Consider the following 26,041-nt stretch of genomic DNA (forward strand, 5'->3'; position numbering starts at 1 on the left):
GCTTTCGTTTCCAACTCAAAACCTTCAGTCAGCTTTCCCTAATTTACCATCCTTCACCACAATGCCCTTTTGTGATTTACCCACCTTTCTGTTATTCAGTCATTCCTAGCTTTCTCAGCTGAGCTGACATGACACGATGACCTCCACCATTTCCCTGAACTGTTCTCTCACAGCATTTTAATAACTTCCCCAAATAAGTTCACAATGCCCAGGCCCTTTCAGGTCATGTCACTGCTGTTTGAGTTGTGGGTACAATCAAGTGCCAACAGCCAGTGATGCAGCCACAGCTGTGTGCAGGGGGAATATTGGCTTTACCAGGGAACTTAATTGGGACATCTTGTCTTGTCTTGTCTTGTCTGAGCTCCATCAGGTTTGTGAAGGGGAAGGAGGCTGTGACTGGCAGATTTGTCAAGCACATCAATAGCAAAAGCAAAAGTGAGCTTAAACTATGAAAAGAATTAAAAAACAAGAGAAAGATGTTGCAGTATTTGCCTGCATAAAGAGGGGAGTATGAAGTATACATGTAAAAGGGGTATTGGGTTTTTAATAGAGTAAGATAATTTCAGAATCCTACATTCACTTTTCTTACCCATTCTGGAAGAAAGCCCAGAAGAGGCTGAGATCTAATCTGGCACCTTCACTCTCACAAATGGCTCAGTCTCAATTTTATTTCCCCAAGAGAAGGCTAAGAAGTGAATTGTTTTTTGTTTACTTCATATATATAATGTACAAGTAGATTAGGTAAAACTATTCCCTGCAAGCAGAAATAGTTGTTGAGATTAGTGGTGGGACACTGGTAAGTGTGAACCAGAAGCAAGATGTGAGTTGGAATCACTGGAAATATTGCTGGAACATTTTAAGTAGGGGAATAATAAGGTCACTGTCACTTGGTTGAATGTCTTTCTTTAAAACATCCCTGTACCTCAGAGAGCTCACAGCTTCTGTATGAAGCAATTGTTGCATGACTGCTTACCCACTGTCACAGAAAGGTGGGATGGCTCTCTCCTGGCCTTCAGTGTATGGCTGTGTGTTCTTACTTTGCCCATTCTGTTCTTTTCCCTCATTTTACTCATAGCACTGTACCAACACTGGCAGCAGGCACATCTCCATCTTCTGTATTTGCACAGCTTCCCATGCTGGGATGCATGGTGAGCAGAAATAATGGACAGCACTGAGGGTTGACACCAGTCCAGAGAACTCACATGGGCATGCAATCCCTGAATATTCATTTATTTATTGTTTTCCATCTCTTTTTCTCTCTTCCTTAGTGAAATACATGAGAGAAGCCACCCCCTATGTGAAGAAGGGCTCCCCGGTGTCAGAGATCGGGTGGGAGACGCCTCCGCCCGAGTCCCCACGCCTGGGCAGTGCCTCCGCCGACCCCATGTCGCAGCTCTCGCTCTCCATCCACAGGGACAGGAAGACAATTCCCCTCAAGATGTGCTACGTGACACGCAACATGACTGTGTCAGACCCCGAAAACAGGTGAATGGGGGTTTGCCTGGGCTGGGATTGCGCTTTCACGTTGGATGGTTGTTGATGTTTTCCGTGCTGGGGTTGGTGAGCAGGAGCAGCCCTGGCCACACGCAGCAGCCCAGTGAGGGAAGAGAGCGCTGCTTTGGGAAGGGTGGGTGGTGTTGTCTGAGCCACGTGAGCTCAGCTTTTGGGTTATGCTGGAGAAATTTCGATGCAGTAATCCAGCACTTTTGTTGGAAATAGAATCTCAGGGGGTTGTTTTCATCCTGATTAAGTGTCTGCTTTTGAAGGAAAAGACACTGTACACACTAATTGGTTACATCCTCCAGGCTGGATAAATCTCATTCCACTAAATTGCATTTTCTTCCCTTTTTTTTTAAGGGATATTTTTTTAAGAATGATCTGGTTTGAGTATTCAGTTCTGGACATTAAAGTCAAGAACAGGAGAAAAGTTCCACTTACAAGGCATTAATGGGGAGTTTTTGTGACTTGTTCTTTTTCTTAATGTTAAAAATAGGATGAGGTTTTACCAGCCCTTATTTATAACATATGTGGAACAGCTGCACCAGCACACTCTCTGATCTCTTCTCTAACAGCTGCTAATAAAAAAGGGAACAGTCAAGTTAGTGATACAGACTGATTCTCCATCCAAATAATGGCCTTTTCATTTTTCTGCAGTGCTCAGAGGCTGGGTGTAACACCTTTGATTTTCAGCATTTACATATAGGCGTAAACAAAAGTTACATTTTCATTTGCAGAGAAGGATAAGAAGTGGGGAGAGCAGAAAGTGGCTTGGGAAGGATGGGTTTCTCTGTAATCTCTTGCATTGAAATTAAGAAACTTTATTAGTATCTGTGTAGTTTTCCATCTTTCCTTTTTATCTTTGTCTGACCTTTCAATTTTCCCCCTCCATGCTTTATTGTTTAGTATAGCTTTATTTTGCCTTGGCTCTTCATCTCACGTAGTGGTTGCCACCATAGTCAGTGGTAACTGACTGCTACAGAAGTGCAACCAGAAATAACCCCAGCAGTCCTTCTCATTTTAGAACAAGATGTTTATTGATATTGTCTACTTTTTTTTTCCGTATATGTCTGCACAGTTTAAGGTTTGACAGCTGTATCATTTGTCTGAGAGTTTGTCTTTCTCTCTGCCATGGAGTGTATTTTAGAAATATTCACACAGGTCATATTTTTTGAATCACTACAATGTAATGATACTTTGCCTGCATTGACTTTATTTTGTTGTATTTTTTCCCCTTTCTTTTTTGATTTTATTGTGTTTTTCACCTTCTGTCACTCTCCTGACCCTTAGTTGGTTTGAGAGCCAGGACCGGTTCAGGGACAAATTCATTGCTCACGATACCGCTGCAATGGAGCTGACTTTTTTGAAGTATGCTACAAATGTGTGTGTTCTTCAGTGTTACTAGGAAGTAATGTGTGGGAGAGTCATATTGCTTGTTATCATGGTTTTCATTTTGTGTTGCTGTCATTTCCTGTGGAAAGAGTGGCTTATGATTTTTACTGTAGTCCAGCAGTGCAGTCTAAGATGGATTTTTCCATCCAAGCATGCAGTACCTCACCATCATACTAGCTGCTGTGTCGTAGTAGCACCCCATGGATTAGCATCTTTACTGGTTTCAGTGTTTTTTAACAATTCTGAACACTGGAACTCATATTTCCCAGTATAAATGCTATTACAATGCAGAGACCCTTTCCCACTGGAATGCCTTCCAAGATAGTAATCTGATTCCAGAAAAATAATTTTATCTTTGCTCACAGTAGAGCCTAAGACATGTCCTTACATGCTTACAACACTTCTGTTTCATAATTCAGTGACCTGACAAACATAGATTTTGTAACTGATGGTGTCACTTTGCTGGATGGCTTTAAGAGAGCTCTGCTGGCAGGATGCCAGAGGATATGTTGGCCATTAAAGGGCTCCTTTGGACTATAACTGAGCTAATTTTCATTTAAGAGCAACTGTGGGCATGGAAAGCCTGAGTTTTCCAGTGCAGTGGTTTCCTCAGTGCAGGCTGGGGATAATGTCAGCAGCCTTCTGGGACCAGCGTGAACTGATTTGATGTTCAGCATGAGAAGATACCTATGTTAAGGGGCCCAAAAGGAAATACTTGCTTGTTGGCACTGAATTATCTCCAGTTCTTAGAAAGCTGCAGTGAAATATGGATTTAATGGGCATGGAGGAGTATTGTTTTTCCCATTAGAGCTGGTAGCTCTGCATAGGACTTTTTTCTTCTCATGGAAGACTCACCCCAGTTCAAAGATTCTCAAGTCTGTGTCTACTCTCAGATGGTTTGGTGAGCTTGTTATTTTGGAGCAGAAGTGAAGTCTGATGCTTTTGGAGCCAGCAGTTCTCAGATGTCTCCTTCACCTCATCTGCCTGTGGGTTCACTCTGGAGGAGGTTGGGAATTGTCTTTTCTGTTACCTGATTAAAAGAGCAGCAAGATACCACAGAGGAGATCCTTAATACAAACCAATACCAAAATCAGTGTGTAGGATTTTTTTTTTCTTAATAATTAAAACATGGCAACAGGAGAGAAGATGCAGAGCATCTGTGCCATTCTTCTCTTGGGGAAGGGCTTGTTATAGGCTGGAAGAAACTGGTCAAAGGAATTGGTACTTAAATCAGTTGTTTGCTTGTAAAACTGATGGTGAAACTGAAAGTTTTTGGTGGCAGCAGCAAAGGTTAATGTCAGGCCTCACAGAGGAGCATCCCCTCCCAATGAAGGGACAGGTGGAAATGATCATGGCTAATAATGCCAATAAGCAGAAAGTCTTGCTGCAGTGTAGAAAGATTTTCATTAATTTCTGGTGGTGATATTAAGGAACAGCAGAAAAAAAGTTCTCTTAGGTGAATTTTTTTCTATTGGTACTTTTAAAATCTTGGGATATAATACAAAGGTACTTCTGAACACAACACAGGAGACACGACATTCCCTGGAGAAATGAGACAATGCTGTGCGGATGGAAAAGGTTTTTTCATCTGCTTTTGAAATCACCCTAAAATTCTGCTTTCACATCTTTCAGCCAAACCCAGGTGTTGTGGGCCTGATCCTGTCAGCACTTGGTGTACACACATCGTGTTCTTCCAGTGTCAGGAGTCCAGAGCAGTGTGATCCTCACTGGGAACTTCAGCAGGGTCCAGCCGTAATGACTGGGCTACTCGTGGACAGGATGTGGCCCTCTGATGGGAAAGGTTTGCTTTGGTCTGGAAGCTAGGAAAAATGGACCCAGATGGAGTCGCAGCAGTGAACTTTTCCAATCATTGTCCATTTCAGGATTGGACTGAGAATCACTATCAAAAGATAAAACTGAGCAGGTGTGTTCTATAGGTGTGTGCTTGGTTTGCATGGCCAGGTTCTGGTTGCAGGGGAGCTACAGAGATGGTTTCTATGAGAAGCTGTCAGAAACTTCCTCCATGTCCTACAGTGCCAATGCCAGCCAACTCCAAGATGGACCAGGTCAAAGCTGAGCCAATCAGGAATCATAGTAACAGCTCAGTGACAACATAATTAAAAGGAAGATAAGAAAATTACTTTGCAGATGTAATTGTGGCCAGAGAAGATTGGAGTGAGAATGTGTGAGAGAAACAGCCCTGCAGACACCCAGGTTGTGAGGAAGGAGGGGCAGGATGTGCTCCAGCTGCTGTAGCTGATTCCCCTGCAGCCCTTGGTGCAGCCCATGGTGAGGCAGCCGTGCCCCTGCAGCCCAGGGAGGATCACAGGGATGCAGAGATGCACCTGCAGCCCATGGAGGAGCCCGTACTGGAGCAAGTAGATGCCCAAAAGAGTCTGTGATTGTGTGGAAAATCAGGTTCCTGGCAGGGACTGTGGAGAGAGGGGCCCAGGCTGGAGCAGGTTTGGTGGCAGGACTTGCGACTCTGTGGGGGATCCATGCAGGAGCAGCCTGTTCCTGAAGGACTGCTCCCTGTGGAAGGGGAACCACACTGGAGCCTCATGAAGATCTGCAGCCTATGAGATGGACTCACATTGGAAAAGTTAATGAAGAATTTCATGAGAGGAACCCCACACTGGAGCAAGGGAAGGACTCCTCTCTCTGAGCAGCAGCAGGAACAACCTGTGATGAATTTATAACCCTTATTCCCTGTCTCCCTGTGCCACTGGAGGGGAGTAGGTAGAGCCTGGGAAGAAAGGGGGTGGCGGGGAGATGGTATTTTTAAGATTAATTTTATTTCTCAGTATCCTGCTCTGATTTTGTAAGTAATAAATTCAATTAATTTCCCGAAGTTGGAGCCTGTTTTTCTGTTATGGTATTTGTGAGTAATTACTCCTGGTTGTTATTTCAGCTTAGGAACCTGTTACAGTTTCTGTCCCCTGTCCACTAGTGGAGGGGAGTATTGATAGAGTAACTTTGGTGGGTGCCCGGAATTCAGGGTCAACCCACTACAAGGTGGCAGAGGAACTGGCTGGTACCAGCCTCACTGGTACCTCACTGCACTCTGCCCAGTGAGCTGCATCTGGGAATTACCTGAGCTTCCCAAGACATCAAGGAGGTGCAGAACAGGACAGACTGAGACCTATTTACTCCAAAGGCAGCAATAGATTCAAGCACCTTCATTACTTTGAGGTGTTTTTTTTGTTTGTTTTAATTTTTTGGGAGTTTTTTTTTTGCATTGGGAAATGCTGGTTCACTGAATGAAGTATTCACAAAATCTATTGTGAAGCCATTGCTCCCAAAACTTCCTTTTATACATATTTTTAAATAAGAATTTCTTCTTACATTATTTAATAACAATAATGTCAGTAATGCACAGTAATAGTGAGATTTAACATTTTAAGCTGTAGTTGATGTATAAGTATGTAACTTATGCAGCGTGAAATAGCACTGTGATTCTAAAATGGAATTTCAAAATCTTAAATATAAAACAAATTCTAGTGGATTTGCATGTATTTACTTTTGTTACAATAAGACATGAAAACTAACGTTGAAGCTTCTTTAAGAAAAAACCTGAGTTTCAAACAGATTTAATATGGCATAGTAGAAACAAATCCTTGCATCAAAAAACTTGAGTCATGAATGCTCACAACAAATATAAGATGTATGCAGAAGATTGTAAAATGCTTTTTATTGCATTTTTACATCTTACAATCATTGTAAATAATTGTAAGGTGTGAAAGTGCAATAAAAAGACAAACATCTTGAAGTAGATGAGGGAATGAAAGACGAAGGAACTCCTGTACCTCTTCATGTTCCTGCTTATATAAGTTAAGGGGAACTGAGGGGACAGGGAGGCAAGTATTAGGCAGTAAAGAAGGCTCTGGATATCTCTCAAGTTGGTGAAAACATGGTCTGACTCGTGCCCCCACCCTGCCTCTCTCCTGTTTGATGAACAGGACCATACCTTGGTTCTGCTAGGTATGAGCAGACCCTAGTGTGCAGAGCAGATGCCGATTCTCCTCCAAGAGCAGAGTGGCTTAGGGGTGCATCTTTGCAGTCTGGGGTTTTCCCTGCTTTTGGGAATGGTTTCCCTAAGTCATGTATGTTTGGGGATCACAGAGGGCAAGCCTCTGCCACAGAGTGACCAGAGAACCAGAATGAGTTACAGTCGCTCTTGGAGAGCATAGGTCACACTGATCTTGTTTTCTGCCTCTCAGGAGGTGGTTTGATAGCACTGAGCATAGCCAATGACACTGGCAGTAGCAAGCCCAGATGGGGTTAGGTGCTGGGCAAAGGCTGAGCCCTGCCCCAAGGAGTGAGGGGGTGATGGCCCATTTCTACCACTGTGCTGGCACTGCTGGCATGCTGGAGCTGTGTCAGCCCTGGGTGGACATCGCAGCTCTGTGGGACTTCCTGGGGAGGGGGACATTTTTTTTTTCCCTAGTTCACACTACAGATTTAGCTGGATTGGGCTCTAGTTTAGGAAACCTGGGCCTTTTTTCTTTTACTGTATGTTGTAGGTAGGCAAAGGAAAGACAAAAGTTAGGTCTGCATGGGGGATAGAGCATAGACAAAGGTCTACAATGGGCACATTACCAGTATTAAATGCTGCCCTCCACATCTCCTCAAGGAATTTGTGCTTTGCTCCTTGTGTTGTTATTGAGCTGCTTTCTGGCTGTAGAACCTCTGTGAAATGCAAAGACCATACTTAATTCATAGTGTTGTTGTGAGCTGCATCTTGAGATCCTTGGATGAAAGGCACATAGCAGTTAATTATCATTATTGGTACAGACATGTTTTATTATATGAATATCAATAAGCCCTTTGAAGAAGTCATTGAGCTTGCCTGAGTCAGTCTGATTTATATTAAGAATTTTTGCTAGTGTTTGGGGTTTTTTCCTGGTGGGCTGTGTTTATTATCTCCTTAGATTACTATATCAACAATCCAACATTAAAGTAAAGCAACTTGAAAGAGTGTAATTCAAATCCAGAAAAGAACAAAAGTGACAATAATCAGGGTGAAACTCTGGTTGACTCTCCCCTCATCCTTAAATCACCCTGTTGTGCTATCACAGTGCACTTGGTCTGTTATAGCCTTGCCCACAAAAGGCTGCAGATTTAAAGTCATGATGAACATGTGTTTTTATACTTAGCTTCCACCTATTTTACTGTAATGGATCCAAATCCAGCTTTTGTGTGAAGTTTGATGTCTCTTGTTGTGTTCCTGTACTGTAACTGCTAATCTGCTTATAAAATCTGCTCTTTATTGGAATGGATGAACAAGTAGGCAGCACGTGAGGTTTATCTACTGTTCCCTCTCCCAAGGTGAGAGAAGTTAGGTAATTTAGCTAAAAAGGCATTGGCTGCATCCCCTTCAGTACTCTGAGGGTAGGAGAGGGAAGAAGTTGGAGTATGGGCAACAGGAATGGAGTTGTGGGATGGGTCATGGGGAAAGCCTCCTCTTCCTCCTCGATACATTGCTTGGCTGTGGGACTCTTCTCAGTAGCCAGGGTCACTGCATTCAGGGTTCGGGTGGTCAGATGAGGGACCTGCAACATTGCATTTTTTCCTCTCATAACAGTATTTTGGGGGCAAGTAATTAACTGCTGCAATTAATAATTCATTAACTGATAGATTTAATAATGAATGGTTCTATAATTTGTCGTCTGACAGTTCTCTGTCATCTACACCATCTGCCTTCTGGGCATCTCTGCAATTGGTGGTGCATTTTGCAAGCTGCAGTCATGTATCTTGATAAGGGGCAGTTTTCCAAATCTGTAGAAGCTGGAGCTCTGAAGCCTCTGGGCAGAAACTGTGATTTTTAAAATTTGTTTTTCATTATGTGGAATAGTTGTTTTCTATCATTTGTAAAACTCCCCATCAGCCAAACAGTTTTAGTCTGGGTCATACCAATTTTTCTCTTAGCCTCAGTTTCTTCTCATCTTTCTTGAAAAGCCACTGAGATGAAACACTTCTGTAGGACTATCCCAACCATAAAGATGAGCATTTTTGTCTTTTTTGAGACAAATCACCAAACTAGGATGAACTTCATTATTTTTTTCCATGATTTAATTCTTGCTCTGGTAAATCATGTTAAAATAGGTTTCTAATGTCCTAAAGACTGCTTTAGTTTGTGGGCAATGGTTTAAGAACTGAATTACTGAGAGATGCGCCAGGATCTGGAGACACAGTGGAAACCCTTGAGTTTTCCTGCAGGGTATTTGAGATACCAGTGTGGAACTGGACAGTTGCAGCATATCGTGACTGACCTTCAATCTCTGCAAGTACTGGTGAATTTGGGACTAGGCATGTCTCATTTTTTTGAAAAAAAAAGATGAATCTTTACTCCTGGCATAATGGCAAGGGGCTTTCTTCCTTTCTCATCCTTCTGGGCCATACCGATGAACTCCTGGTGTCCTTCCCATCTCCAGCATAAATCAAATAGGAATGGGTAAAACTCCTGCATGTGTAACTCAAAAGGAATGTCTGTGCATGCATGCATATATGACTATAAATAAAACTTTATGCATATGTGTGTGTGTCTATGTGTGAGCTGGGCTAAACATGACCTGACAGGAATAAAATGTGTCGCTGTGAGTTGGGTGATGAGGAAGGATGTGGGTGATGAGGAGGTGGCAGTAACTGGCTGGAAGAATGCTTTCAGCTGGATTTTTGATTAACAAACTTTTAACCAAAGTCCTTCTTTCCTGTGAAAATATTAAATAATGAAAATAATCCATATGCTGGAGGGTTTTGTGTTGTGTTTTGGGTTTTTTTCAGCCATTGCTTCAGTTAGGGGAGTTTTGAAAAAGTCTAATAATTTTTATTTTTCCAATCACCTTCAGCTGTAGAGGGTTGAACTGAGAAATGGAAATAAGAGCAAAAGAACTGGAAATTAATCAGGTGAAGGGGAACAAAAAGAAATGCATGAGAAATACATGAGGGAAATGCAGAACCTTGAGAAATGCATAGAGGGAAGAGAGGAGCACAAATTAAGAAAAAAATGATTAAAGAAGAAGTCAACCAGCAAGGCAGAGCAATAAACCCAGAAAGTGAAGACTGCAGCAGACTTTACTTAACAAACACTTCTGTAAAAAAGAAAAAAAAAACAACAAATGCTCTGGAGAAATGGAGAAAGAGAAATGCTCCAAGAAATGTGTCACAGAATAAAAGGAAAGGAAGAGCAGTGGGAGTGCTGCAGGGAAGAGGAGAACAAATAGTTAATCATGTTTTTGTGTGCATCTATATGTAAAGATAAGTAAGTGCTGACATCCAAGCTGCAGATAAGTAATGTTGAAAAGCAGTTTAAAGACCCCTGAGATCTGCCAAAGAAAGAAAGTTGATGTGCATGGTTTCGGTTTCCTGCTACGCTCCCAGTCCGCACAGTCTTTGTGTTATGGCTTGGAGAGACTGACACCCTCGAGGCTCTTTTTCCTGCCTGGCTGATGTCCTGTGCTCAGTGCTGGGCTTTCCCTCACCTACCAGCCTACCTGCAAATTGGATTTCAGTCTCACAGCTCTGATCTGGCCTGATCTGCCGTTAATTAAGGAGCAGGATTTTCAGCTGGTGTATTTAAAGCTGCTCCCTCTTGCAACTCGTGTAGTCACGGGTATGGCAGCAAATCACATCCACAGTGTGAGCCCTGGTGGTGAGCTGCCATCAGAGGTGCCCCAGCTCAGTGGTGTAGATGCTGAGGCTGATCCTTAGTGCTTAGGTTATGTGTGAGTACTTTGCTATTTTAACACACTCTGGTCACTTCTAGCTTGCCTTCTCCCGTGCTTCTGCTGATGGAAATTCCCGTTTTACTGTAGCAAGAGTTTTGCTGAAATTGTCGTTTCTTCTCATCACGTACATACAGCTTTCCCATCAGTCTCTGTGTCTGTTCAGTGGGAAGATGGGTCTACTGCAAGTCGTGGCAGTGTCAGGAGATGACCCATGCACACTGTCTCCAGAGAAGCTGGCAGTATCTCTGTGAGACTGGCTCCCAGGTGGTGCCTCCCCCCACGGCACTCAGAGGCCAGTAATTGATCCAGAAGGAATTTGTGGCTTTGTAGTCATGGTTGTCTGGCTTTGGTTTTGCTTCACTTGGCAAGTAAGCAGTGATCCCTAGGATTCTTGATCATGGAGGCCAAAAAGTAGATCTATAACATAATGAGGCACTGAGACATACCCTGCTAGAGAAGGTGGACCTGCCATTTCTCTTCCAGCAAGACTTTCTTCTGTGACAATTCATCCACAAGACAGAGCTGATTTGTCAGCAGCCCTACTAATTTTTCCATATCAGTTTTCACCCATGCTTGTGGGTCACATCCTCTTCTTTCCCCTGGGTCCTACTACAGCACTTCCTAACATCAACAGTGGCATTCCTTCTCAGAAGACCTCTAATTCATCTCCAAACCCATGTCCTCTTACTTATGCAGCACCGTGAGACCCTCCACCCTCTTCTCAATTTGAAGGGGTCATTTACCATTATTACCAGCTGCAGTCATATGCTCTTTGCCAAACCCAGATGCAGTTCCCGCTGCAGAAGGTTTGCTTTGCTGCTGCTGCTTTGAGGTTGCTTTGCATCAGGGAAAACACCTGCTTCAGGGAGCTGTGGTCAGTGTATTAAATACACCAATCACATCTTCTGTTCATGAAATTTCAGCATCTTCTAAAGTTAAATCAAATTCCTGACATCTCTTATGAAATAATGCTGTTTGTGGGTTTTTCCCCAAATAATTGACCCCAATTGCTCCTTGAAACAGTGCTTTTCCATTGTTTTGTGCTGAATCCCCTGTGAAGAAGGCTGAGCTCTATATTCCTGGATTACCAATATACAGTACAATTACAACCAGAATATAAAAGAAAAAATCAAGAAAGTAAATGTAAGAGGTCTTTTGGGCACTGTGGTGTAAGATCCTCCTCCTTAATATCCATATAATTTAAAAACTATTCAATTACTTTTGTGGTTGCTCTGGGTGGAGAAGGCAGTGTGTGGTGTCTCTGCAGATTGGTCAGCATCTGCATGCAGTGGTGTGAGCAAGTTATTGCAGAACCAAATCCTTTCTTTACTTGCATGTGGCACAACTCCAGTGATAACCCTTTTATTAAAGCCCAGCTGGTGGCAAATAGAAATGAAATCAACTGTGACAGCTCATTAGTGATATATACACCCTCTGGTTGGACATCAGTCTAGTCCAGCTCCCAGGAAAGTATCCACATTGTTTTTAGCACTGTAAGCTGAAAGTCACCAAGTAACTGTTAACACAGCAAGTATCCTTCTGACAGCAAGGGGATTGAGAGCCTTTCACATAGAAAAAATCCACTTGATTACCAAGTAGTGCTTGCTTGGTAAAATTGCTTTCACCTCCATTTAGGTTCATCAAATGAAGATGCTTCTTCAGAGAGTTTGCAGGGGAATCTGTTGCAAGCCTAAGTGTCTCTCTGGAATATCTTCCTTGCAGACTAAGCCCAAGTTTCCATTGCTTAATTTTAATGTATTCTGTTCCTGGTTCATCTCCTGATGCTGCATGTAGAATTCAAAAGAACCTTAACAGTTTTTTTAAATTTATTTTATAACAAAACCTACAGCTATTTAAATATAAATCAGGTAGTGTTCTTCTAAATCTCCCCTTTTCCTAGAAAGGTTCCTAAGATTGTACACTCAGGAAAAAACCAAATTACTTACTGTGGTTTCATGGCGTAGACAGTGATGGAGGAGACAGAGGGAACAGTTTGGCCTTTGACTCGTCTTTAAGTTTGCAAAGTCAGCAAGAGACTGTTTTGTTCCTCTCTCTGGCAGTGCAAAATCAAAGTAGTGTGATGGACTTGAATAACTCTGTCTCCAGCTTATCATTAACTTCAAGGGATTTACTCCACACTTTAATCAGTCACTGAATACATAATCTGACCCAGGAAGAGTCATGAAGTGTAACTCAGTGCCTGATTTGGTCCTGAGCCAATGCTGGTGGCAGAAGTACTTTCAAGAGTTTTGATAAAAGGTATTTCTTAGATAATGAACACTCCTACAGAAAGAAGCTTTATCAAATGTGGAATGAGTATGGTCTACCAAACATTTCCTTTCAACTTCTCCTGATCCTCTGTGAAGGAAAAAGTCTGATGAAGAGAGGGAGGGAGTTTTCCTCTTACGTGCCAGGTTACAGCATTTGGAAGCACTGGGTTTTGTGTCACCCCCGTGTTCTGCGGGTGGAGAAGGGGATGCTGGAAACACTCCTCAGCTCACTGAGGGTCTTTGAGAAGGAGAGAGAAAATTACTCTTTTATTATAAGGTTTGCCAAATGATCTCTGAGAAAATGTGATATCATTCATATGCGTTGCCAAGCTGGAGAGGTGCCGCGCATCTTGGCAGTCATCTAGAGCTAACATATAATTCCTTTGGGTTAGTATGGGCTTTATCAGAAACAGCTCCATATGCAGTATTTACATAACTGTGGTGGAGTGTGAGAATAAACACAGCTGTGGCATTGCCCTAAATATTTCAATTCAGTGGGGAATTAAGGGAACTTTATCACTGAAATGCAGATAAACACAAGTCAGTAAGAGGTGGTCAGTTTAGCCAAGGAACAAATCAAAACTATAATGGCTAGACTGCTGGAAACATTTAAGTGCCTTAGTCTTGCAGTTTACTAAGGTCACTGGTATTTTTTTCTTTTCAGAAAGTATGGAAATGCCATCAGTCAGCTGCTATACAGAAAGCATCATCCAATTGGACTGGTGAATCAAAGCAGCGTGGGCTGAAAGGCAGAAAAGGAAAGAGTTTATAGGGATGCAGCACTTTCAGCATCTGATTGCAGTCAGAACCCATGGGTTTCCGGGAAGATTTAAAGTTTCCTTTAGTATCTCCATCCCAGTTGACTTTGGAGACAGGCTTTCTAGTCCAGATCCTACTGCAATCGCCAGTAGCAGAATTCAGACAGTTGAGGACTTAGACTTTAGGGTGTGTAAATAAAAGTTGGCCTAAATAAAAGTTTGCTGAGGGATAATGCTTGCAGATATATTTCTGGGAGTGAACAAGTGCTGTGGATAAAAAAGTAATTTTCAGCACGGTCAAAGCAGCATGTATTCCTGTTTTGAGAACTAAGTTTTGAGAAGTGCGGTAGTATTGTCCAGCCATCTTGTTACTCAGCTCATGGAACAAGGAAGATTTTCTGCAGTTTTTAGTGCATCACCATCAAACTTTGACAAGCATTCCCAAACTAGCTCTATTTGAAGTCACTGAGGGATGAGTATTTTTGCAAGCCTGGCTCAGTATGTGTGTGTGCATATGTATACAAAAATTTAGACTTTGATATCCCATTTGAATATGTAGATATTAGAAAGAATATGCATGGTTTAGAACCCCTTAAACAGAACTGTTAACAACTGTCTAAATGTTCATTATTTAAGGGATAGAACTCTCGTACAAATACTTTAATAGTCACCATCAAGAAAAACACTCTTTGATGAAGGCCCAAGTACTAAAATAGCTGTTTGTATGTTAATCCACTTATTTGAAGGAAGAATTTACAAATTGAAGGTAAACAAGTTGCCATTTGGAAGCTCTTTCAGCTCTCAATAATTTAAGTCAAAACCTGCTACAACTTTAACTTACAAAGAAATCACACAAGTTTGCTGCTGCTCCTTTGCAACTGAAAAAGCAGCACTTTCTTCTGAGTCTTTAGAGTCTGTGTTCAGCACTTTGTTTACTGCATGATGTGCAGTGAGTTTGTATGTGGAAGTCCCCATGTAGAAACCACAGACTTTGTAAGGAGCACTGTTTCACACAATCTATATGGTGTGTTAACATTTATCAAATGCAACACCGTACTGCTGTGTTGTCCAAATAATTTTTGTTTTTAAAAGAAGTATTAAAATGTTAGACAGAGGACTGAAAATCCTGATTACTACTCCTGGCCTGTTCCCTGCCTTGTCTGGGTTCTTCACTTTTCCACTTTTTTGTTGGTGAAATGAGGATGCTGTCACTGACCTCATTTGTAAAATGCTTAAGATCTGCCAAAAACTGTTCTGTAAGTAATAAGCAACATTTCACTGATTACCACAATGTATTTTGAAAATCCAAGCCTGTCTACTTTGGTTTTGGTGGTGATTGCCTACTAGAACATGCTCCAACTCCAGTTCAGAGTCATAGTGGGACTCGGGAGTGGGAGAGCTGTGTTTGTGACGGAAAGACAGACTGGAGTATGGTGGCTGTGCATGATCATAATAATCAGGGGACACAAATGGCTAAATCCTAACCATGAAGGAGATGGCTGTTTCTAGCAGTTCAGAAAAAATGAGAGTGTGATTTGGAATGTGGCTATCTATACATATAGTTTTCTAGTTCACAAGACTGCCATCATGTATCAAGGAATTTTGCTTTTGTACCTGAAACTGAAAATTTTATGCATCTTGGACTGCTTAAATAAGAACATTAATTTTCAGATAGTGCTGGACTGCAGCAGCTTTACTGAGGAGACATGCATTACTGTGTTGGCTCAGTGCTTCTTGAAAAATCAAGCCACTTCTTAAGCTACCCAGCGATTTAAGACCCTGAACAGTTCAGCTGCTGAGTTTGGAAAATCATGACCTTTTCTATATTTAGAACAGTGTCTACGTGGAAACCTCCCCTTCTCAAAACGGACAAACATGAAACCAGGGATCCTTCCTTTCAGAGCCCCAGAGAGCTGTGCAGATTGAGTCACCCTCTGTTCTGGATTCTGCTCTGGTTTAAGCAAATAATTAAAACCTCATAATTGTTAAGTTCCAAATTGCTGGATTTTGTAATTGCACAACAAATATTTGCATTACAGTACTGTTTTTGAACTTCAACCTGAATAAATTCCACTGAACTAATTAATTTTCTGCTGCAGAAAGGAGTCATTGTGTGTCCCAGAGGCTGGGCAGCCATACACAGCACAGTACATGCTTAGGCTCAGATCCCAGGTCGAATTTGGGAGGGTAACATTTGGGGCTGTCACTGTACTTTTATAATAAAAAAGCACAAGTGTGATACAGAATTGAGTGATGGGGAATGACCAGGGCTTTGTTTTATAATTGCCACATAAAGATAAAACAGGCTATTACTTTGTGGGTTATTTAACAGATGTTCAAATAAAATGGCCCACAAAGCTATAAAGAGCACACAAAGCCCCACTAATAACTAATAACTTCACTAAGAACAGAGGTGAAATAGCTGCAGCTGCCTGTCAAAGCACTTTTGTTGTTGTTGTTGTTAGCAAAGGTGTTGGCACAGGTCCCATTACCACAATGAACAGGATTCATTTTCCTGAAAAGTGTGTTCAGTTGTACTTTTCAAACCACGGTGGAAACCCTCAGGATAGTCCAGTAGGAATGTTTTCTTTGAAACAAAACCCATTTCCTTCTACAGGAATTTGAAAATCTGTAAAAAGTGCCTGCCAGCAGCAATCATATTATTGTTATTAGCACTTTCTTATTGCCACTGTTAGCAGGATCTAAATGGAGCATTGAGGATGCTGTAACTCCTGGAGAAGGCCAGTTGTGCTAGGCCTGTGTTAATGTGTAGTGGTATCATTGAAACCACAGAACAATCCTAGGAAAATTCCTCTGTTTGGGATGAGGATGATTTTCATTTATCTCTGCATGTATTAAATAAACCCACTGAAAAACTCTGGTTGTGCCATGATAACCAGCTAAGGACGGTAGCACCTTATCCCTGGCTTCTCCACAGTCATCTTCCATGCAGTTTGCAGTTCTGGGCAGTGTCCATGTCCATGAATGTTCCTCTTGCCTTTGTATTTGAAACTCCTGTTGACATGCTGTATCTGGGATTGCATCAGCACTGGCAAATCCCCTTCTCAAGGATGTTATCATAATGCCAGTAGAGACCTGGCTTCAGTTAAGATGATCCTGCTCTATTCAGGTGTTGTAGAGGTAAGTTTTTAGTGCTAGGTCTCAATATTAGTTTCCTTTTTAACTCATTGCATTCACTAAATGAGGTAATAAATTTAGCTGCCTATTAGTATATGGATGAACATAATGTTTTTCCCCCCATTTTTCTAGAATTATTGAAGTTCATTCACCTGATGCCAAGCACACCGTGGTGCTCAGGAGTAAGGATTCGGCTACAGCCCAGGCCTGGTTCAATGCCATCCACTCCAGTGTCCATGAGCTCATCCCCAGGGTGATTGCAGAGGTCAGAGACCAGCTGGGTAAAACAGGGATTGCTGGAAGTCGAGAGATTAGGCATCTAGGCTGGCTTGCAGAAAAGGTAATGAAAACATTTTTATTTTCATTTCTAAGTTCTCTATCTCCTAATCTCTGTTCCTGAATTCAGCCTGCTCTGAAAGTAGAGACACTAAATGAGATTCTGGAGTTTGAGTTACCTTTCCTTGAATACCTTTCTTTTCTTAACATGCCATTTTTTGTGCTTTAGAAAAACAAGAAGAAAACTATAACGTCCCCATAGCCTTTGCTTCTACATGCCAATTAACAAAGACTTTCCTGGGAGATGGAAAAGTCTCCTGTCAAGTTCAAGGATGGGACATGAGTCGCAAAAACTGACACCAGCCCTTGAGTTCACCTGCTGTCACAACTCCTATCATGTATATGAGTTGTCACCTTCCTGCTCCCAGCTTTGGAAGTACCTACTTACTTGGTCCATGAGTCTACTTACTTACCCCTCTGCTGCGCCTGGCCTCTGGAGCTGGGCATGATGTGGAGCTCCCCATAGAGGCTGAGAGCTTGTTCTTTAATTGTAACCGTGCATTTGAGCTGAGCATCCTATCAGACTGAGCTTGCAATTGCAACTCTTGCCCATTTTTCAAAGTTTGAGTCTTAAAATGTTTTATGCACAGAGAAAACCCGGTGTTCAGTTTGATAGTAGTTTGGGATCTGTTGATCTGTGGAAAGACAATCCGTGAATGCACAAGGATGGTATTAGTATTAGATGATCTGATTTTAAATCAGTAGTCTCAGAATTCATTTTAGGCACTGTAACACCAACTGATAAGTGTGGATTTGCTATGGTAGCAGTGTTAGAATTGGGCCTAGAAATAATTCCCATCCATCTACTGCCTGGGCAGCCATCCAGAGCATCTCTGCCCCTCCAGCTGGGGTGTGTGGAAATATGGCCACTGTATACACGCTGCCCTTTCAATCTGTACACCCAGCACAGATGTGGAAAACTGACTGTAATTGCCTTGAAAAAAAATACTATATGCTTTATCTGTTTTTGGGATTTTGTAGATGAAAATATGGAAGCCACAGGCACAGGTGCTGTATTTCTATCTAGTGTCCTTTAAGAAAGCACACCATTAATTTTTAGCAAAACATGGGTTGGTCTACACCATTTGCAGTGACACAAAGATTGCAAAGCCCTTCCGGCAGATTTTGTATCTTTTCCTGTCCTTCCCTCCAAGCTGACAGAGTGGGAACAACAGCACAATTCTTTGGCCTAGTGCTGTAGAAAATGTAAAAGTTTGGGGGAATAATTTGGGATTAAAACACCAAAGGACTGGTAAGCAAATTTTAGCAGTATTAAACTATACAGCCATGGGATCTTTAATCTTGTTTTCCTTTTTGCATTTCTATAAACTCATAAAAAGCTGAACATAAAAGGCTTTTCCTGTTGCAAAATGTTTTCCTCTGAAGGGGTAACTGCTCTGTAGTAGATCATAGAGATCTTGTAAGTATAATATTCACAGATCATCTTAAGTGGACAAATGCCTTCTGGTTTATGAATTTCCTCTTCTTACAGTTAATACACAATATCCCGTTCACATGCTTCTCTCTTTCTCCTTTTTATTTTTTTTTTCTCTTTTTCCCCTTTTGGGGTAAAATCTTATTTTGTGTTGCTCAATATGGACCATTTTGAGGTCTTTCTAAATTTAGCGGTGAAACTTCTTTTGCTTTTGTTAGGGTCAGGCTCTGTGCATGTTCCAGTGTATTTATGGTGGCTGTTACCAAGAATTAGCCTTGAGAGATTTGCAGTGACATTGTTACTGAAAAGGCAACATCTTTTTTTCACTAAAAACTATCCAGAATTGTGCTGTAGTAACAGAGTGATGTCAGAAGTTCCCACCTTTCTCTCACGTTGGAGTGCTGTTGAAAAGTAAAGAAAATCCCTACATGTGGCAAAATGTGATGTGAGATTCTTTTTATTTTCTTACTGGACTGTGGGCTGTAAAGCCTGGATGCAAGAGATAACCTGCATATACTGTCTATATGCCATGTTTTTTAAACTGTTTCAGAGGAGGTGCTCAAGGCAGCTGAGGGAGGTGCTGACCACAGATGCTCCTTGTGAAAAACCTGAGTTTGTTAGTGGGAAGAGATAAAATTCTGCAGTGATTTGTAGAAGTCACTGTGAGTACCAGTGTGTTTTTTTTACTCTGCCTGGATGCCAGGTGCCCACCAAAGCTGCTGTATTACTCGTTCTCTTCCGCTGGACAGGAGAAAGAAAATAAAAGGCTTATGAGTTGAGATAAGGGCAGGGACATGTAATTCACCAATTACCATCATGGCCTAAACAGACTCGACTTGGGGAAAAATTAATTGAATTTATTGCCAAACAAACCAGAGTAGGATAATGAGAAAATAAAACCAAATCTTAAAAAAACCTTTCCCCTGTCCCTCCCTTCTTCCCATACTTGTGATTTTCTCTGCCTTTCTCCTCTCCCTGTGGCACAAGTGAATAGGAATGAGGTTGTGGTCAGTCCATCACACCTTGTCTCTGCTGCTCCGTCCTCCCCAGGGCAGGACTCCTCACACTGCTCCCCTCTTCCAGGGTGGAATCCCTCCCACAGGAGCCAGTCCTCCAGGAACCTCTCCACCATGAGTCCTTCCCATAGGCAGCAGTTCCTCACAAGCTGCTCCAGCGTGGATCCCCAGCAGCATCACAGGTCCTGCCTGCCCCCGGGTGGGCACCTCTCTCCACAGGCCACCAGTCCTGCCAGGAGCCAGCTCCAGCATGGGCTTCCCACAGGGTCACATCTAAAAACATCTTAGACTGTAACTTTTGAGACAGCTTTTATGGCATCATATTATGTTACTTACATAGCATATCCTTAAAGTGAATTCTCAGCAAAATGGGAAGACTGTGAGCTGAATTCCTCTGCTTATTTGGGGAATGCAAAATGTAATCCCATAGAAATTTCACTGTAATTTGCTGTGATTACTCTCTGCTTCAATTAAGCTATTTCCTGGTTTGATATTTTTTATATAACTCTGCTCTAAACTTAGCTCTAAACTCCAACCTACATGACATTACAAAAATAGATTCATTAGGGGAGCCTCCTCAGGTGGGTAACGTTAAAATAAATAGTAGGTTATCTAAGATACTAAGCCATTGCATGCTAACAGGATTCTACTACCTGAACTGAACTTCCCTGTGAAGAAAGCACTAAACTTGTGGTCTTCAACCTGAAACTTCCATCTTGCAAGTCTACCTTCAGGTTCCTGGTGGGCAGTGAGGGTCTGTCTGCTGGTAAATAGAGAGCTCTGCATCACTTTAAGAAAGCACATGTTCTCTGTGACCTTCTTATAGGCAAGGAGAAAAACAGCCAGAAGCAATCATTAGACATGCCATATTCCCTGTAATATTAAGGAAGTAGCCTTGTCCTGACCTTGGCCTTGAAGAAGGTTTCTAAAGCTGACCAAGGATTAGGGAGTTGTATTAGTCACCAGCGTCCTAAAACTTCTCTGTAACTAAAAGAAATACCAAGTGCTGGTTTGTAATGAAGTGTGTGCACTCCTCATCACTTTGTGTTTCCTGTATTTGTCTTCTCACTTCAACAAGACCTGTGCATTTAACAGTTGTGAAAAGCATGAGGGAATAGTTACATGTGTGTTTTAATCTTTCTTTTTATAATGTTCCCTGTAAAGATACTTTTAGCAACCAAATTAAAAAAAAAAAGAAGTTAGTAATGTCGTCTAAATAGAGGAGCATTTCCAAATGCGTATTGTTTCTGCTCTATCAGAAACACTTTCAATCCTTGTAGAAATGTCTTATCCAGCTTTTTTCCCGCACTTTAATACTTCTGCACATCTCATGACTTACAGAGGAGCTGAAACAGGCATCGCTCCTCTTCTCCTTACACTTACCCATCTACCACTGAGTTCCTTCAGGAGGATCAAATTCTGCTGTGAACTGAAGAGCTAAAACACTGAGGAAATGGTGGTTTATTTTATCACTCTGTAACGTCTGCTCCAACAGACCAAAATATTGTTAGCAAACGCTTTATCTAAATTTTTTCTTCTTTAATGCAAACACAAAAAGGTATTCTGGCAAAAGGGGTTTTGTAGAGGTAGCTTTTGTCAATTCAGCTGTCAGCCACACAAGCAAAAGCATGACTGGCTTCAGGGACAGCTGAAACTGTAGCCAGGCGCCAGCGTCAAGCTGGGTCAGTTAAGAAAAAAAAACCAAAACGAAATGAAACCCTGAGCTGTGCATCTCTCTCTGTGCTCGCTATGCCAGTGATACTTTTCATGTAGGCTTGGAAGAAAGAAAAAGCGCTTCTGCTGCCAGAGACTGTTCTCCTTTCCGGATGTCAAATGTCTAACAGGCAGTGGACTTCTTAAAATTATCTCAAAGCTCCTTTGAGAAACTTAAAAATAGGAATTGCTGCAAGTTGTCTTTTAGAATGTTAATTTTTGAAGCTGCAGAGAAAGTGACCTTATGGGCTTTTCTCACTAGATCTTAACCCCAGCACTTGGTTCCTGTTCGTGTTGCTCTGCCTGTGCAGGGTGAGGGTGTTGCTGCTCCCACGAATCCGGTGTGGGTTTCAGAGGGAAGAAAAGACCTAAGGGGAAATAACCAAAGCAGTATGGTGAACTAGAGGTTTTTTTCAGCTCCTGACACTATCTCTGAAATGAAAAGTGTATTAATATATTACAGGCTGTTCAGTCTCCTCAAACCTTAGATAACCATATCATTGTGCTGAAATGCAAGGCATGTCACAGCAGAGTGATCTTCAGTATCGAGCTGTATATTGCAGTATTACATTTATCTCCCTGCTCTCACTCTAATTCAGAGGAGCTAGTGATAACAGGAAAATTGTGAGACGTGCAAGCTGTCCAAACAAGATTTAGGCAAATGACATGAGAGTGTATTTGAGGTTATTTTTCTTCCCCAGTATGAAATGAAATGTTACCATTTCCTTAGGAGCATGTTCACAGGTTAACAAAATAAGTAGATAGCAACAGAGTCATGTTGTTATTCTCACCATAGACAAATGAGTTTTCAGAGATATGGAGATGTTTAGTTTAAAAATTTTACATCATTTCCAAATTGTAAACATGAGTTTAAGATGTCTTTGCATGAGAAAAACACCAGCCCACCACGGAGTTAAAACATTTCGCTATTATTTAACATTATGTGTCTGATGTTATCTGATCTTATTTATTTATTTGACTTTACCCACCTTCCTATGAAGCACAGCATCTGCTAGGAAGCATTTTAAAAAATGTGGCATGGCTGTGTCTGTGGTTGCAGCTGCCACTGTTTCCCTTAGCACTCCCAGCTCTTCCATCATGGTGGTGGCAGTTCTGGTAGAAAAGTCATTACTTTTGGAGGGACACTATTAATTTTCTGCAGGTTTTGTGACAGAGGTAAATCCCAGTGTAAGATAAGTAGTGAGAATCTCTGGCAAGGAGGTGGGAGTTGGGAAGCTGCTGCTTCATTAAGCAGTGTGTCACTGTTTCTCTGGTGTGGCTGCCACATCAGGCTGCACAGTCTGAACCATCAGGATTTTTAGGAATAAAATCCAGTTTGTACTAATCCCCAGGTCTCTCTTCTGTGCCTGAAAGTACCTGTGCTTGTTCAGGCTGAGACTACAGCAACCTTTGGGTTGTACTGTGTGTTAGCCCAGTACAAATCAATATATGATTTAACCAGATAAATGAACTGTTAGAAAAATGGGTGCTTGCTAAAAGAACTGTCACTGAAATGCCTAACTTATTTGCCAGGGATTTACAGACAAGTTTGGAAATACTACCCACCTGTAATATCCAGGAAGAAGAGCAAGGCAATTTGGTCCTGCTCTCCTATTTTTTTGTGGTTAAAGAAGGATTCATTTTCGTATATTGATAATATACGTCTGAACATAATCTCAAAATTGATCTGACCTTTAAGAGATTACACATACCTCAAATGGAAAACCTTCTCTGTGTCCTAAATTAGAAACTGCACATTTAAATACCAGCTAATGACTTGCTGTGGAGCACTTACATCCAAATGAAGAATCCTGTTTTTGCCCTCTGTCACTTAACCTTGCAGCTTATTAATAACGGAACTTATTTGTTTGCTTTGTAAAACACCAGAACAGAGTTCTTAATTACATTAACAGTCTTCATTATCTGGGATAACGATCAGCCTGTTCTTAGGAAAGACGTAAACCTGAAATAGCATGAAGAGTAATTTCCTCTCCAAGCTTCAGTGAGGTTCCTCCACAGGCCATTTTTACCAGCAGTGACATCGTTCTCTCCTTGCTTTTGGTGCCTTCAGTAAATGGCTATATTAAGAAAAACTCAGGGTGAAAACAGCCTTTTCATTCATTGTACTGTTTTAAAGGCTTTGCCAGTCTTTATCTGTAACACACATGCTATTTCTTCCTATCCCAATGAGAGATGAGCAAACAGTAAAATGAAGTGCTCATTGCAAGGGGCCTGGAAAGAAGAATAGGTTTGAGTAAATAATGAAAATTTATAGGAATATGGTGGTAAATGCATGAATGACCTGAAATCGAAAGTCTGTATTTCTGCAGTACAGTTGGTCGTTGTAGTGAAGGAAAACCCCTCTCTCAGATAGTTAAAGTGCACTGTTAAATAGCAAGTGAGCACTGTTGTGCCTGTGGTAGCCTTCAGGTATTAAATTATTCTTGCAGAAGCTGAGCTGCAGTGTGAACTGGGCTCTGCAAATCTCCTTGCCCTTCCCATGAGGGCTGCATTAGTTCTGGTCAGATCCCAGCAGAGGTAATCGCATCCTTCCCGCTCTCCCTCTGCCTCAGCTTTGATCTGACTGTCCTTGCAGATGACTTAGCTTTCTCCATAAAATACAGCACATGCCTATCACTGTTCCAGTGAACCCCAGGAATGATGAGAAAGTTCCTTTTTATAATCATTCCTCTCCAAAGAGTTTTATTTAACTTCTCCCTCCCTGCATCAGGAAGAATTCTGAGCCGGAGGTGTGCACAGGCAGGGGGACAGCAGCCACAGGCAGAATCCACATAGCTCTGCTGTGACAGGGAGCTCTGCAGATGTCTGGTCAGCAAACCCGGGGTAAGGTTTGAGAGGGGAAATGCTGGGCTGCAGCTTGAAAGGTGGGAGAGGATGCTGAAAGGAAATAGGGAGTTTGGTGCCTTCCTGAGGTGTGGGAGTTGTTTCTCTTGGTTTCTCCAACAGAACAGGGTGGTAGCTGCGGGACCACATCCTAGTGTGGTCTGGAGCACATCCTGATGTGGTTCTGAGCACTGGCTGCTTTGCACAGTGTGTTTGCCATGGCATGAATACTTAACTCTTCGTTCTAGATAACCCAAACTGGAACTGCTGTTTAGCTGGGTTGGGTTTTGCTGGACAAGGAGCTCTCTAGATTTTGGTAGATGAGGTATTTTCTTCTCAGATTTTGCTAAATTTTCAGGATGTTGAGTCTTTCCATCTTTTGCCTTGGCTGTTGCAGTTGATCTGTCCAAAAGCATCCAGCTTCCCTCATGCATGTGCAGCTTTTGGGACTGCACAAGTTTGAAAGCCTCTGTTTGAACATATTTGCAGTGCAGTTCATTTGAAAAAGAACCCAGCAAAGATACAGGTGTGATGTGAAGGAATGCTTTGATCCCCTTCCTTCAGAAGCTGGGGAAAGGCTTCCTTTTTTCTCTCAGCTTCTGACAGAAAATATAGCAAGAAAGTTAGTGTAGGAATTGGAGGCAGTGATGCTCTTTGGTATTCAAATGTGATTTAAATGCAACATGAAGCTCCTTTATAAAATATGTTGCAGAGGGAACAGAGATCTCTACTGAACCCATATCCAGCACTGCTGTCAGTGGGGAGTGGAGGGTGGCCTTCCTAATTATTTTAAGCTCTTAAGTGCCAAAACAACTGATCTGCTTCTGCCCCAGTGTGTTTCAGCCTCCCCTCACTGATGCAAGTAGGGTGCCAGCAGTGGTGGGTTAGGAAAGGGAAGCACCTGTTCTTGCCCAGCTGTGGGCAAGGGTGGAAGAAACCAGACCAGCACAATGGTTGAGGAAGGTGTGGAGCTCATCCTGGGCATTTGGAGATGCTGTTCAGGGTGAGGAAGCTGCCATTAAGGCAGTAGTTTGGGGCAAACTCAGCTGAAACAGAGGGCAAGGCAAATGCAGTCTGAGCAATAGGAGAATCCTGAGCACTGACTCTGCAGTGACCTGAGCAGCACTGGGGACACCTTCAGCCCCTGGATGCCACTTCACTTCCATGGGACAAGCAGACCTATGCTTACATCCCCAGGGCTGATCCACCCTGAGTACACATCCGTGCAATGTGGGGGTGCTGGCAAACACTGTTCTGCAAAGCTAAGCCCTTGCACTCTGTCTGTTTGCTCATTTGTCTGCATTTTTCTGCTTACAGGCTGCATGTTAGAAGCTTGAAAAGAAAGGGATTGTCTGCTTAGAGAATCCTGGATTTTTCAGGCATTAAGTTCCCAACAAGCTGCATTTTCTCTGTTCAAAGTTACCTGGTTCTCATTTGCTGGTTTTGTCTCCTGAAGTTAAAAATCACCTTCAGGGGAATGGAGGGGCCCGTTAGGGGAGTGTTGACCTTCAGGCTTTGCCCAGTATGAATTCCTCTCACCCCAGTCATCGTTTCTTTGTTTTTTTTTTTTTTCCTAGCATAACAATACTCCTATTTCAGCTTTTTGATTAATGGCATGAATAAATAGATCAGAAAGCAGCAGAACTGGCTATAAAAAAAGCCTCTTTGCTCTGCAACCCTTCTTCTCCTCCAGGTCCCTCAGCTGATCCCCAGAGAAAACTTCTGGCAAAACTAGAGCTATTTGTAGTAAAAATACTCTAATTTAGAGGGAAACATTTGGCTTTCCCCCCTCTTTTTGCATGTTATTGCCCCATCACACTTGCCCACTCAGCTGGCAGTCAGAGGAGTGCTGTCTCTACCCACATTTGCTTTTAGGACAGATGAGCTGGGTGATGTTGGAGGGCTGTTGTGGAAG

At 42.1% G+C, this 26,041-nt stretch overlaps 1 protein-coding gene across 1 annotated transcript in view; it reads left to right on the top strand.

Moving 5' to 3' along the window:
• SNTB1 (syntrophin beta 1) overlaps positions 1-26,041 on the top strand; it is a 112,973-nt gene that overhangs the window by 55,110 nt on the left and 31,822 nt on the right. The window contains exons 2-3 of the mRNA XM_066176701.1: positions 1,269-1,485; positions 16,915-17,122. Coding sequence (XP_066032798.1) covers positions 1,269-1,485; positions 16,915-17,122 — 425 coding nt within the window. The remainder of the gene's footprint in view (positions 1-1,268; positions 1,486-16,914; positions 17,123-26,041) is intronic.

This window comes from Chamaea fasciata, unplaced genomic scaffold, assembly GCF_029207755.1.
Source record: "Chamaea fasciata isolate MVZ Bird 193981 ecotype frontalis unplaced genomic scaffold, bChaFas1.0.hap1 SCAF_1, whole genome shotgun sequence".
Taxonomy (NCBI): domain Eukaryota; kingdom Metazoa; phylum Chordata; class Aves; order Passeriformes; family Sylviidae; genus Chamaea; species Chamaea fasciata.